The 15,323-nt window shown below is 40.3% G+C and overlaps 2 protein-coding genes across 2 annotated transcripts; both read left to right on the forward strand.

The window, feature by feature from the left end:
• The first annotated feature begins 692 nt into the window (after positions 1–692).
• LOC100824934 (probable polyribonucleotide nucleotidyltransferase 1, chloroplastic) lies at positions 693–11,690 on the forward strand. The gene is made up of 24 exons (XM_003557487.4): positions 693–1,058; positions 1,438–1,506; positions 1,999–2,105; positions 2,200–2,242; positions 2,322–2,405; positions 2,547–2,611; positions 2,708–2,864; positions 3,703–3,759; positions 4,395–4,508; positions 5,257–5,517; positions 5,680–5,754; positions 6,618–6,731; positions 7,021–7,113; positions 8,250–8,428; positions 8,769–8,952; positions 9,063–9,110; positions 9,193–9,265; positions 9,771–9,844; positions 9,927–10,034; positions 10,096–10,190; positions 10,302–10,365; positions 10,581–10,634; positions 10,717–10,758; positions 10,952–11,690. Exons 1-24 carry the CDS (start codon positions 765–767, stop codon positions 11,198–11,200), a joined length of 2,703 nt encoding a protein of 900 aa, XP_003557535.1. The 5' UTR covers positions 693–764; the 3' UTR covers positions 11,201–11,690.
• Positions 11,691–12,094: 404 nt separating this feature from the next.
• LOC100825236 (trafficking protein particle complex subunit 4) lies at positions 12,095–15,315 on the forward strand. The gene is made up of 4 exons (XM_003557488.3): positions 12,095–12,374; positions 12,499–12,615; positions 12,711–12,879; positions 14,765–15,315. The coding sequence occupies exons 2-4, from the start codon at positions 12,550–12,552 to the stop codon at positions 14,959–14,961; spliced, it is 432 nt and encodes a 143-aa protein (XP_003557536.1). The 5' UTR covers positions 12,095–12,374; positions 12,499–12,549; the 3' UTR covers positions 14,962–15,315.
• The last annotated feature ends 8 nt before the right edge of the window (positions 15,316–15,323 follow it).

Genomic DNA, 15,323 nt, shown 5'->3' on the forward strand with positions numbered 1-15,323 from the left:
ACATCAAATTAACTATATGATCATGATGCATGTTTAGCACAAAGAATGTGTGTCAAAATATGCCAACCTTTGTGAAATGGAGGGAGTATTCGCTAGCACTAATCACACGTGCATGCAATTTTCTGGCCAATCCGACCACTAGATCGCAGTTTACCAAAGCAGGAGAGTAGTTAATGCCATGGGGGAATGCCGATAAATTTGTTTGGGCTTCCTAATACGACAGTTATTTTGGGAAAAAAATCAAAATCTAAAACGACACTTAAACTGGGAAGGAGGGAGTTTCTATGTTTAAAACAAGTCTAATACATGTAATATTTCGACAAGTAATTCCGGCCGGACGGAGTATCTAATGATCTTTACTATTCATAAAAAAAAACCTTCACCCCAAACCAGAACTCTGACACTATTCTCAAATCCCAAGCTCATAAAGAAAAGTTTCATTATTGGACGCCTGGAAGGACATGAGGTTTCAGGAAAAAATTGTCAGCGCAAAAATTAACGAAAAAGGTAGGTTAAGAGAAATTTTTTTTACATCCAACGTCCCAAAGCCCCGAAAGCAGCACTTGTGCAAATTCGAAATGAAGCATCCCTAAACCCCAGTCACGAAAAACTGATATAAAACCCCACGAACGAAACGGAAAGCGATAAGGTTCTTCGGCGCGTCGCCACCCTCTCGTCTCCCTCCCGCCCGCCCCCTCTCCCCTTCCCTTCCCACTCTACAGTCCGCGCGCGGCGCGCCACCCTCGAGGCTTCCTCCCCCGGAGATGCTCGCGAGCCCCGCCACGCTGCACCACCTCCTCCTCCCGCCGCCGCCGCACCTCGCCTTCTCGCTCCCGCACCCCGCGCCGACGCTCCACGCGCTGCTCCCGCTCTCCCGCCTGCCGCCGCCGCGCGTCGCGGCGTTCGCGCACGCATCCTACTCGCGTAGCAGGCTGCGACGGAGAGATGCGAGGCCCAGGGTCGTGGCTTCGGTGCGAGAGGAGGCGCCCGCGGCCGAGGAGGCGAGCAGCTCCGGCCCGACCAAATTCTCCGTGAAGATCCCCGTCGGCGACCGCCACGTGAGCCGCCAGCATTACACCTCCCATCCTTTTATCTCATTGTGGCATGTCCCTCTGTTGAGTGCTCGCGCATTGCCATATTGCGTATTTGAACCCTGTCGTGTCGTGCGAGCATTTCACGCGATTGTCCCATCATCGTGCACACCTGACTTCTCCGCAGTGAACCGTACTGCACGCTTTATACCTATGTGGATCCCTAGTTACTAAGCGCCAATGTGTAATTCTAATTGCAATATTTCAGGTTACCATGGAAAGTTCAGAGTTAAGACCTGTCGTGTTATGTGCTCGTTGTTAGTTTGTTTGGGAGCATATGATTTTAGTTCAGCTGTTTGGCATAGCATGAGCATGCTTTTGACTGGATTTTGTTTCTATCTGGCAGATATTGGTGGAGACGGGCCACATTGGGCGGCAAGCGAGTGCTTCTGTAATGGTCACAGATGGAGAAACTGTAAGTGATCGAAATATACTACATATCAAAATATCTGTTTATGGATTGGCACATAGGACATCCAAATTCTGAGGTGCATGTTACAGGCTACTCAATCCACTTGATGTCGCGCCAAAGTTTTGTTGTTGTCGCGCTAAAATGGGGTTTTAATCTTCTCAGAGTTCTTTCTCAGGGGGCAATATTTGAATGATTCAGTTGTTCTAGTATAAGCATGCGTTTGTATATTCCTACATCAGCTCAAATAGGAGTTCTTGATTTTTCCACAGTTTAGGCTGCCACGATTTAGTCACTGTTCTTATTTGTTGATTACTTGATTGTGCATGCATTGCAACTAGATAAACCTGCTTTGTTTCAATTGTCCTATGCATACCAACATTTCATCCTTCAAATAAAATAAAATAAATCAAGACAGAGGTTTTATTTGCTTCATCACTGTTCTCCAGCAACATGAAGGCCTTGTATACCTAACTGGAATTTTTATTTTATTGGCAGATTATCTATTGTTCTGTTTGCATGGCTGATACTCCCAGCGACCCTTCTGATTTTTTCCCAATGTCAGTTCACTATCAAGAACGCCTTTCAGCCGCTGGAAGAACTAGGTACTTAAACCCAAAGTTGTTTTTTGCCATTGGAGTCATCATCTGTCATCTATTTGTGTATCTTACTCTTACTCTATATTATGGCTAAATCCAGTGGTGGTTTCTTCAAACGAGAAGGAAGGGCAAAAGACCATGAGGTTCACTATAAAAACTTCTGCTACATTCCTTTGTTATATTTGTTGCGTGCTCAGAGCTTCTTTCTTACATTCATTGCAGGTTTTGGTATGCAGATTGATAGACAGGCCTCTACGCCCTACTATGCCCAAGGGGTTCTATTATGAAACTCAGATTCTAGCCTGGGTAATCTAATTAACTTTGCAAGTATACATAACTAGTACCATCAATTTTGCGCTCGATCAGAATGCATCATTTTTCCAACTATCACTTGATTTTTATTGGTAACTCTACTAATCATATGATGAAATGTTACATTCGTCACAGGTTTTCAGTTATGATGGAATTCATTCCCCAGATTGCTTGGCTGTGACAGCTGCTGGTATAGCCATGTAGGTCTAATGGAAAATATGGAAACAATCTATTATTTTGTGCATTTTCTTAAAGCATTGTAGGTGCTCTTATTTATCACCAAGTTTTCTCTGCAGGGCACTCTCTGAAGTTCCAAATAAACAAACAATTGCTGGAGTAAGAATCGGTATGATTAATGATCAGTTTGTTATTAACCCAACCACTGAAGAAATGAAGGACTCGGAGTTGGATTTGATGATGGCCGGGACCGATAGTGCCATATTGATGATAGAGGTTTGTGTTTATGCTGTATTTTCAATTTCACATCCCTAACTTTGCATTAGATAACACAAATTTTCCTATTGCTGTTGTGTTTTCCTATCTAAGTCTAAGTCACCTAGTTGTTTTATACGTGGGTATCAATTCTCCTGAAATGACAACTTGACAAAGTCTTAGAATTGAATAATGCAATCTTACCAGATGTAACCTTTACTGGTTCAACGCCACATTGCTTGTCTTTTAATGAAAGAGCTACAGGAACTATATCTGATCTTCATATTTCACAACAAAATGAATTAAGATGCTAATGGGAGTGAATCCTGGCAAGATTTTGGTAGCAAACTAGTTGCAGGCTAAATTCTGTTAATGCTAGGCAACGGTTGGCTTTAAAGCAAACAAAAGCTTAATCCATTAGTACCTGTTGATGGCTGCTTTCCTGTATGTGAGCTGATGATTGGTCAAATTCAATTCTTCTAGTTACAGTTCTATGCAAGTCTTTCAATTAATATTACTATCTACCAAATGGCATGAAAATCTATATACTTATGAGATGTGATTGATTCTCTAAATTAAAGATAACCGAAATTTAATTGCCACAATACTTTAAATCACTTTTACAGTAGATCTTCATTTGATCAGTCTTATTATATGCTATGTGGTGGGCAAACATTGGTAGCATATCATATATTTTAGATTTGTTTTTATATATACTTCCCGGCCATTGATTTTACAGACAGGGTGAAGCATGCTATGAGTCTGTGTGATAGCTCACTTATCTTGATATTTTTTCTGGAACTACTAGATATTATTTTCTGTTGAGGCCATCTCTTGATTTCTGACTAGTTCTAAATAGGGCTTCTGTGATTTTCTCACTGAAGAGAAGCTGCTTCAAGCTGTGGAGACAGGGCAGGTCAGCTCATAATTTTTCATCATATGCTTTTAGATAAAAGATTTTGTTATCCATAGTGTTAGTGTAAGTTGATGAAGTATGGTCCATCTCATTGCAAGATATAGCGCTTATAGAGGTTAGCAGTGCAGTCAACGAACAATAAATCAACAAGTCCTTACTCAAATGTTTGATTTCTGTTTGTTTATTCTGTGCCAATGCCTGCTGTTAGCTTTTAAAATTAGGAATCACATTCTCTAAAATGCCTATAGGGGTTTGTGCTCCCTGTAATTGTGATTATTTATTAGGACAAGTAGCCTTTTTACTACCTTTAAGTTCAAGTACATTGAACCCACACGACAGGGTGCTGAGACTTCCATTTTGGAGAAAGGAATAGCATCCTTTGTCCATTTAGAAACATCTATTTTAGAAGATCTGCATTCTGCTAATTCTTTATGTCTCACCTTTTCTTACTTCAGTCAGTTACTAAACTGTTGCGATCACCAATTCACCATAATCTCTTTCCATCCAGCTCTACAATAGATACTAGCTCTGTCCCCCAAACATGCAATTATTTTTTGTTTATCTTCTCAGGGTTCCTTTTGGTTTTATTATTGTTTTTCTTTCTACTTTTGTGGTTCTAACTTACTAAAGATCAGGTGGCAATTCGAGAAATCTGCAAGGCAATTGATGTTCTTGTCCAGACCTGTGGGAAGAAGAAAATGGTTGAGGCTATCAACCTACCACCCCCTGAACTCTACAGGCATGTTGAAGTATGAACATACTGCAGCTCTTATTTAATTAGATGTACAGTCTTTTGGCTTCTGATAGGTATAGAACATATGCAACTTTTTAACTTGTTAATAGGTTTTACCCGCAAAAAAACTTGTTAATAGGTTTACAGTAGGTGGAAACAGCAACCTTACTATTCTTTAGTTTTGTGGTGACCGGTCAGCAGTTACTCTGACCAAAGATTTCAAATGTTTGCCCTTCTCTATCCTCTCTTCCTACTTGCTTTACCATTTTCATCGAGTGGTATATAATGGCCACTTCTTGATAGTCAGCGTTGCTGTTCTCTCAGATTCTTCCTGCAGGTAGGTGTACTAGGAGGGTTTTCAACTTTTCATGGTGTTCAGATCTTACATTTCTCCTTTTGAATTAGTTTTCTGTAGTGTATGTTGTGTGTGAATCTTCCCTGATCCTCCCCTCTGATTAACTTTATCTAATACGCTTTAAGTTTTAAAGCTTTCCAAGGATGCAGGACCAAATTTGCTGGTAATAAAAATGCTTGTTCTAGCAATACGTGAACTCCTTAAAAAAGCAATATGTGAACTTCAACAGTGAAATCCTAGTTAGAAAAATGTCATTGATAGGAATATAACATGCTTTCCCCTTTCAAGATATCATTCACCATTGCCATTTAATCTGCTTATTTTCCTCAACAATAAATAAAGCAATAGTTATCACACTTTATGTTTTAAACTTTCCTCATTACTGATTTTAACTGCTAATCTTGGCCAGGATATCTCTGGAGATGAGTTGGTGAAGGCATTGCAAATAAAACAAAAGATTCCCCGAAGAAAAGCTCTTTCGGCATTGGAAGAGAACGTAATAACTATACTTTCTGAACAGGGTTATGTCTCCAAAGATGAGTCATCTGGAGTCATTGAAAATTTAGCTGATATTGTTGAGGAAGAAGATGAAGATGAAGTTATAGTGGATGGTGAAGTCGATGAAGGTGAGGTTCACATCAAGCCAGTGTCAAGGAAGCCCCCACGCCAGGTGATTGCCGTTATTTTTTTCTGACTGAAGATGCGGGTCTGCCATTCAAATTCTGTTCTGTTTTGTTATTCTGATAATTTTGTTTTAATCTTAAGTCTTAGCATCTCATGCACAGTTTCTGAACTCGGCTTTTCACTGATTCACACTGTTTCTTTGATGTAGCTATTCTCAGAAGTTGATGTCAAACTAGTCTTCAAGGAAGTTTCATCCAAATTTTTGCGAAGGCGGATTGTACAGGTATTGATTGCCCTTATCATCTGAAGGTCCTAGCTGTTAAGATTATCTTTTTTTAATCATCCAAGGCTTTTATTAGCTGCTAAGATTATCCGTTAACCTTAATGTTAGTGCGAGCAGCTTCATTATATCTATTATAGCATTTCTGGGTAGAAAGTTTTCATTTGCACACTTGAGTTCCAGTTTGTAACGCTATAGCGCATTGTAGTCTGCAAAGTCAGCCTTGTCAATGATCATATCAGATACGAAGTATGGTAGTAGTAAAATTGAATGTGATAATTTTGTATGAAGATAGTCAGAAATACAGTCTGCACACACTACCGTGTAAGAATTAGAAAACCAGATACTGAGTTTTATAGTTCTAGCTACAAAATTGTCTGGCTTTCTTGCAGCGCGATTATAGGGTCACTAGGAAGATTCACCTGCCTTGAAAAAGTTCCTATAGTTGTAGCATGATAGTCCAGTAAGACTGCAGATATACTGATATGAGTGATATTTCACTTCTCTTGCATCGACTCAAAATGTTGGAGATGGGGTTGTACCTGGTAGCAGGTACAGCTGTTTTGGCAGAATGCCAAAATGGATTAGTTGCATAACTAGTAAAAACTGACTCTGTACATAATAGGGCTACCCCACGACACAACTCTGAGCAAGTGCAGCAATGTGTGGCAGAGATGCTTCTATTCATTGGTGATATAGTTACTGTGTTTAATGTTTGGAGTACAATACCTTCTAAGACTTTTTCCAGGACAAGGGACTTCCTAGTGAAATCTATCTTTCTGTGGCAAATGGCAATTATTGTTTCTCGTGGAATGTTGTATATGCTACTTTACTCACAAATTTCACAAATGTTGCTCAATTTGCAGGGTGGAAAACGAAGTGATGGACGGAGTCCTTGCGAGCTTCGCCCCATTAATTCTCAATGTGGATTACTTCCACGAGCACATGGTAGTGCACTGTTCACAAGGGGAGAAACACAGGTAAGGTAATACACTTCATTTGACAGTCTAATGCAACTGATATTCTTCACAACATAATCTTGTGGTATCCTTTTATTCTTGCATATCATGCTGTTGTTATTATCTCATTAATCCTGTTTCACCCCTCTTGCTGTATTTAGGAATCTTGCATGTGCATCCTATTCATATATGTGGTTTATATTTATGAACCAAGAATTGGTTTCTTATTGCAGCAAAGAATAGGTATATTTGTTAAATGCATAAGATTTGGAATCCATATATTCTTAACTTTCTTTATTCAATCATGCAGGCACTGGCTGTGGTCACTTTAGGTGATTATCAGATGGCACAACGAATCGACACCCTCGTTGACACCGAGGAATCAAAGAGTTTCTATCTTCAGGTATGTGAAATGCTAATGTCGGCTGAATGACATATCGTCTTGCTTGGCCAGTTTCCCATAAAGTTTGAAAATATATGTTGCCCTGCTGGGTCATTTTTAATCAGTGGAACTGTATTGATTTCAACTAGCTTCCATCAGAAGGTAAAGAGTAAATAACAGTGGTAGTTGTATATAGCCCTTTCTACATGTGGTACATGCACTTGAGAGTGTTGTCATCAGCTACTAGCATTGTACAAAGGTAATTCATCCCTGCAGTCTTCAGAAGGATGACGCTTTGGACACTGACATAGTCTCCAAAATTGATGTTTGACCATTATTTTTACTAAAAATATAATTATAAATCCAACAAAATTACTATGCTATGATGTATTTTTCAAGACAAATGAGTTTCACACTTGCAATGAAGTTACTTAAAAAAACAGGCGGTCAAAGTTTTAAAAGTCCAACAACTATGTCCAAAATGCCATAATTTTGAAGACTGGAGGGACTATATGTGAAGTAAGATGTGAAGATACTAATACCACTTTGTTTTTTGACCAAAAGATGCTAATTCCACTTTGTATTTTCAAGCAGTTCTTTTTGAACACTATGGTACTGCTTTTGTTCTTGATTTGACCTATGCTACATTTATATATTATTTTCCTGTCCAATCTTTGCACAATTGTGTTGTCAACAAAGCTTTGACGGCACTGACAGATTTGGTCCGGTTCAGCGCATGGTCCGTTTTCTGTGAAAAAAAAAAGCACATATTGTTTTGAGAGACTGCCCTTTGGTATGGTTCAGCACACGGACTGTGTTCTATTAAAAAAAACAACAATAGTGGATATTATTTTGAGAGACTGCCTTAGCAAGAGTCGAGCTCATGGGTTGTGACATCCCACTTCTCCAATACGGCCTCCACTAGCCGATGCAGTGATTTGCCTATTAGTGAAGGTGCTGCTGTGTATGAAGCCACGGTTTAACTCCGTCCTAGGGTCCAACAGACGAACTGACAAATGAATGCTCAAGTTTCACTGGTGGAGTCCGATTTTGTGTGTTACATGCTGCTGTATGCATGTGTTGCATACTCCATTATGCATGCATGTATTACATACTATGATCACTTTATTAGCTAATTGTTGTGCTACATACTGTAGTACGCGTTCCCTCCATCGTCTGTTGGCGAAGTTGGTCGAACTGGAGCACCTAATAGGAGAGAGATTGGTCACGGGATGCTTGCAGAAAGGGCTCTGGAACCAATTTTACCTTCTGAAGGGGATTTTCCTTACACTATTCGTGTTGAGAGTACTATCACGGAAAGTAATGGCTCATCCAGGTACTGACCATTTCATGCTTTTCTTCCATCGAGCTAAGTTTGTGTAGATTTACACTTGACGCTTGCATCACTTTATTCTCTCTATCTTAGTGTTTGTATGTACTGTTGCTTATTGTCACTCTATTGGAGCTGTCATAAAATAGATTCTGCCACAGCCACAGGTCAGGTGCACAAAATTGTGTGCAGGGCTGCTGACTGCAGCTAGTCTTGATATTTTACTCAATGTTTTTGATAACCGATTTAACAACTGAGCATTATTTTTCTTGCGTACAGTACAGGCTGCCCTATAGTATTTTTACTACTCCTAAATCTGTAATATATCTCTGTTATATGTCGCCAGCATGGCTTCTGTCTGTGGAGGCTGTTTGGCACTGCAAGACGCTGGTGTTCCAATAAAGTTCCCTGTAGCTGGAATTGCGATGGGCTTGGTTCTTGATACTCAGGAATTCGGTGGAGATGGTACACCTCTCATTCTTTCTGATATTACTGGATCTGAAGATGCCTCTGGTGACATGGATTTTAAGGTGTAACTTACATTCTACTCTAAGTTGGACTTGCCATATACATGCAGTAGCAGGGATATTTGTTACCTGTTGCAATTTTTTAGTTTTTTACCAGCCAACTATTTTTTCAGGTTGCTGGTAATGAACATGGTATATCTGCTTTCCAAATGGACATCAAGGTATCACTAATGACTATATATGAATGCTATTACGTGGCATATCATCAATGCTGAGGTTATCTGTGTGCATGTTATGCTGTAGGTAGTGGGGATAACTCTGCCTGTAATGGAACGAGCACTCCTTCAAGCTAGGGATGGTAGAAAGCATATACTAAGTAAGTCTGTATCTTGTGTTTAACCTTAAATCCCGCTTTGTTATTTGTGAATACTATGCTGGAAATTTGCGATCACATTTTAATATACTCGCAACAGATACCAGCAAACTCTGATACATCATAACTAAGCTGCTTGTAATGAAAAAGTAAGAAAATGTTAACTATAGCAACTGACTGGAGTTCTGGTCTGCGCTCATTTTAATCCCTGAATAGAAGTTTCCAGTCGGCATTGTGTACAACCATGAAATTCATTGGCCCAACCCTGCTATCTAAAATAGAAGTGCGGGAGGGCTCCTCCAAAAAAATTCAATATTCGGTGACACAACATGATTATAACTTATGTGGATAACAAGTTCTCTATTCTTAGATGGCCAACAGTAGTAACAATGTGCTCCCAGCCTGTGCCACATAATGTTATTATGTTGAACAGGCCATCTTTGCATGTCTTTATTCGCAAATACTTTCAGGTCTTCCATCTGATCTTAGATTTCACTATCTTCCTCAGATGAAATGTCAAAATGTTCGCCTCCACCATCAAAAGCACTGTCTCCGCATGCTCCTGTGATTCATGTTATGAAGGTTGGTACATAATGAAGTAGATGGTTTATGTATTTTTCTTGCAACTATACTGTTCTGAACCTTTTTGGAATTGCTCTCCAAGGTCAAACCTAACAAGGTGAATTTAATAATTGGTTCTGGTGGACGGACAATAAAAAGCATACTTGAGGAGACTGGGGTATATGCTATTGATGCTCGAGATGATGGCACGGTAAGGAAAGCTTATTTATAACCTTTTAACTTCTACAGTCTATCTGACATTTTTTTGGCAGGTAAAAATTACTGCAAGGGACATGGAAAGCTTAGAGAAGTCAAAAACTATAATAGCTAATCTTACCATGGTTCCAAAAGTTGGTGAAATTTTCAGGTGCCGATTTTTTTATCCCCTTGGATTCAACAAAGTACTCTGTTTGCTCTTTAAGAGAATATTTTCTGGGTTTTAGCTAATGAAAATTCTTCATGGAAACTCAATTGCCAGGAACTGTGAGATCAAAACAATTGCTCCATATGGAGCTTTTGTTGAAATTGCACCTGGGCGTGAGGTGAGCAGACACTAAATTTATTTTTGTAAATCTAATATCAACATACTTATTGCATGTACACAGTGCAAAAAGGAGTAATGCTACTTCTCATTGATAAATCAGTAATGGCCTCTTTGGGCTTCTAAGGAATCAATCAGTAGTTTTCATGCACAAAGTTCTTTCCATTTTATTTTAAATCATCTTGTTGCGTAATTTACATTCTAAACTTATCACAGGGTTTATGCCATATCAGCGAGTTAAGTTCGAGTTGGCTTGCCAAGGCTGAGGATGTGAGAAAATACATCACATAACTTCGTTTGCTTTGATGCCTTTTGATTGTTCAAGTTATCAAATTCTATGTCCTTTTTGCAGGCTTATAAAGTTGGTGATCGCATTGATGTCAAGCTTATTGAGGTCTGTAGCTCAGTTTAAACTCAACATAAATGCCAATTAAATCTGTGAAAGTTGCACCTTTAGTATACGCTACTGGTACAAATAGATGGGGACATCGACAGTTGCCAAATAGCCACCTCTTCTCTCTGAATGCTTACTTTCTTCACTGTCTGAACCAGATAAATGACTTTACTTTCTTCACTGTCTGAACCAGATAAATGACAAGGGTCAACTTCGACTAAGTTCCAAAGCGTTGCTTCCGGATGCTGATCAAGAACCTAGCAGCAAGCAGCAAACAAGAGGTTCAGCGAAAGAAAAGGTGGTGTACAAAGATGACATCATTAAGGTGACAACAAGAAGGTCTAGACGTAAGAAAGATGTTGAGCCATCTGCTGCTGAAAATGCCACAGGGAAGACTCTTGAAAACAGCACAGCTGCATCAACTAATGACTTGGCTTCATAAGGCAGCTAAATGGGAAAGAAACTGGTTGACGCAAGCAATGTGCCACTTCATCACACTAATTGCCTGAGAAGACTAGGCCACTTACTACGAGTGCAACAGTATTCAGCGACCGTATGACTGGAATTACAGGACATGACTGGCTATTCAGATTACACTCTAGATTTGATCCCTGCATAGGGCAGAATCGGCCGAACGGTTGAAGTCTTCGTGCTCGATAATGTGCCAAATGGTGAAGCGCGAGGCTACGGTAGAATGTTAGTGAACTTGGCTGTGTTCACTGAGGCACACCCAGCATTTTCCTGACCAAGGTCGTAATTTTGTCGTAGTGCAGCAAGGAAGGGTGCCTACTGTTGTTTTTGCTTCATTTCTTTAACATGGATACGGTAGCATGTTAGTGAACTTCATTCGAAATAGAAAATTTTGTCCTTGTTCTAATGTTGGGTGACTGTTATTTATGCACCTCCTAATGTATTGTAGGGTTTTACTCCTCGATCTTATGGTATTAGAAAAAAATGTATTCCCTCCGACCGGTATTACTTGTCGCAGATTTAGTACAAGTTATACTAAATCAACGACAAGTAATATGGGTCGGAAGGAGTAGAATGTTTTTGACATTTTTTGACTCGATTACTGCACTGCATTACAAAGTTTCAATGAATAAGCCACTCGGAAGGAACTTATGAAGTGAGAACATTGATAGTTGGAACGGGAGCACAAAGTTTCACGGCGAGGTAGATAGTTGTTCTTTCTATGTTTTTGATTCCTTTTCAAAGATCGTAGCTAAAATTATCGGTGAACTTATACTGAAAAATACGTGTCCACCTTATCACCAAATTCTGAACCTCTCTGTGCTAGGTCAAGTTGACAAACGATGTGCACAATAAACAGATCGTGATTCGCGAACTTGTTTTACTTGTCCAGGGCCCAAATCCATCTCCACGGTTTCCTCCTCTTCTCTTCCTCCTCATTTCGTCCTGCGTCCTGAGTCCTGAACTCCTGATCTACTCCGATCTCTAGAGCTGCCGCCGAGCGTCGGCGGCTCCATCCTCCCGGCCCAACCCCTCCGCCTCCCACGCGCGTCGCCGCCATCACCATTCCCGTTCCATCTCATCGCGCCCCTGCTGTCTCAACCCCTTTCCCGTCGCAATTTCGGCAATTGGTTTCTGACTCTGAGGTATGAGCATTTTGCCACCCATGATTAGTGAAACCCCAGCGCTCTCCAGAAATTTACGCCATCTAGATCCACCTCTCCCGGGCAATCCTCGATTCGCCGCTTCTGATGCAGTATTTCTCTGCAGCTGACACCGGAAATTTGCTGCGACCTCCTCTCCCCTCCTTGTCCGGTGGCCATGGGGACAGTTGCAATCTACAGCCTCTTCATCATCAACAAGTCCGGTGGCCTCATATACTACAAGGTATCTTCGCCATGCTCCTCTTCTCCCCTCTTCTGTTCTACCTTGCAGAGTTGTTGGGTTCTGAACTCTGAACGACATGCGGGTATCCTACCCAGGACTATGGCTCGGCAGGGAGGATGGACACCAACGACAGCCTACGCCTGGCGAGTCTCTGGCACTCGATGCACGCCATCTCCCAGCAGCTGTCCCCTACCACTGGCTGTACCGGCATTGATCTCCTGCAGGCCCACAACTTCGACCTCCATTGCTTCCAATCCCTCACAGGTCTTGCATGTCAACTTACTTGATGAATCCTCTGTGCACACTTATAGTTTGTTTTGAGTTGGAATGGATTATATTTTATTGGTGCAGTCTTGCGAGTGCATGTTACAAGCTGTGGTTTTGATGGTTTTGATGTATTAGTTGGTTCACAGTAGATTCCTTAAAACTTACATTGATTTACTTGTTCAGAATGTTCAGAATATTATCTCATGAAACAAAAGCAAATTTTAGCTTAGCCTGAACCTGCTGCATTAATTGATTTTTTTCATCTTGAGTAAGGACTAAAGGACGATAAAATTGTATTATTTACATTCTTGTTTAGTTATTTCCAAACAGGTCAGGTCATGGTCTTTTAACAAACCAAGTTACAAGAATATACAGTCTTCTGTAGTCTCCATTTTCCCCTGTCTGTTTATGTTATGTTTTGAACACAGAAGCTTAATGAATTGACTGGAATCATTGGTCCCTGTTCTTTATGCTGCTCTGTGGTTTGCTATCTGGCAGCTAAAATTCTTGTGACAACTTGGACTTTTAGCCATTTGATTCGTGGACAACGTGCATTAACTCTTATGTACTAACATAACACACTCATGTCATCTGAATCTCAAACACTTAAATTTCACTTGTAGAGTTGTACTCATGCCATGGTTAGATGAGTTGACCCTTAGCCCGCAGAACTATAAGTAGTGCTGAAAACTAGATTGATCTATCTAATGGCATTCGGTCTTGTGCTTGATCCTGGTGGTATATGTAAAATTTGTTGGACGTTACCTTAAGGGAACTACCACAAGGACTCAATGTGCTTCACACCTAGCATTTGTTAGCTGTGAGATCATTAAAGGAGTTTGATACATAGGTACCAAACTTAAGGGTTAAGGGTGTGTTTTGTTTGAGCCCAACCTTGCCCTACGAGAAGTTTGGCAATATCGGTAGAGTTTTGTTTGCCCATGAGTAGGCCAAGTTTGGCAAGAAAATTGAACTAGGGTGGCTGGGTGAGCAAAGGCACATTGGCATGTCAAAAAATTGGCTACCATCCAAATAGAGGCCCAAGTTTTGGTCATGGACAGAAATTTGATATGAATTTTGTCAATAGTCCAAGCAATCCAAAAATTTGCTACCATCCAAATATTTTGGCAAGTACCTAGACTATATGCTATTACTTATGTACTACCATTCTGACATTTTAATCATAATAATGGTGCTGACAGCCATGTCATTTGAACTCTATAATGCGACTGTTTGACATTGATGTGATGCATCCCATTAAAGGTGCAGCGTAACTGAAGGCTGCCACTCAAATTAGCCTAGTTTATCTGAATTTCCTTTTGATAAGATGTGCTGCTGTTAAATTAGGAATTAGATTTTTAGGGGTCATCCCTGTGACAGAGACAATATGTACCCCATATTGATCAAGCGATGGAATAACTAGAATTTCTCATGTGCCCCATACCCTCTCTTCCACAGGTGGGATTAGGCCCTGACAGCGGATACATGACTTCGAGTACCCTATCCCCGGTCTTCGGACCCTAACCTGTTAGCAATCTCTGCACGTGGCACTGTTCTATAGGAACTTGGAAGTGAGTGCATATTTACTGCAGAAAACGTAGGTGTTTGGTTCTGTTACTTTAATGAATTTTCTCATTTGCAAACCATTTGACTGAATGTGGGTCAACAATTATATAACTATTTTACGATACACAGATCTTTAAGTAGGGCCTACACCTTCATTTAACTTACCCCGTTATATAATATTCAATTTATTATTGGTTGGCATTTGATCTAAATGGTAATCCAAGTTGTGCTCATAGTTTGTTGAAGGTTTCTTTGCTATTAACCATGCTATTTTATGCTTTGGCATTTTATATTTACTGACCTTGGTGTGCTTCAGGGACTAAATTTTTTGTTGTATGCGAAACTGGTGCTCAAAACATGGAAATCCTGCTGAAAACGATTTATGAGCTGTACACAGAGTTTGTCTTGAAGAACCCATTTTACGAGATGGAGATGCCGATTCGTTGCGAGCTCTTTGATCTCAACCTAGCTCAGGTCATCCAGAAGGACCGTGTTGCGCTTCTGGGCCGCTGAAACATGAAAATGTCATACCATACACCTTTGCTGTAACTCTGTTTGTTCCTGTACTGCCTTTTGTATTTGCTCAGCTAGAACCTTTCAAAAACTAAAATGCGTTTTACTCATAAGAGTGCGTGCTCTCATTTCATTTTTGAGTTATCCTAAAATTCTAAAAATCGTTAAAAACATATGGATGTACAATATGCCCTCTTGCATGTGTTACTGATGACTAATGGCACATGTGTGGTACGCGCTTGCACATCTGTAAGACTGTAAATCTTCTCTACGTAATGCTTGGGTCACAGCATTTTGAAGAGAAACAATGTGTGTAAGCTTTGATATTGCTTAGCTTGTATTTCCGATTCTCCATGGTTTGG

The sequence above is a fragment of the Brachypodium distachyon genome, chromosome 1, assembly GCF_000005505.3.
Source record: "Brachypodium distachyon strain Bd21 chromosome 1, Brachypodium_distachyon_v3.0, whole genome shotgun sequence".
Lineage (NCBI taxonomy): Eukaryota > Viridiplantae > Streptophyta > Magnoliopsida > Poales > Poaceae > Brachypodium > Brachypodium distachyon.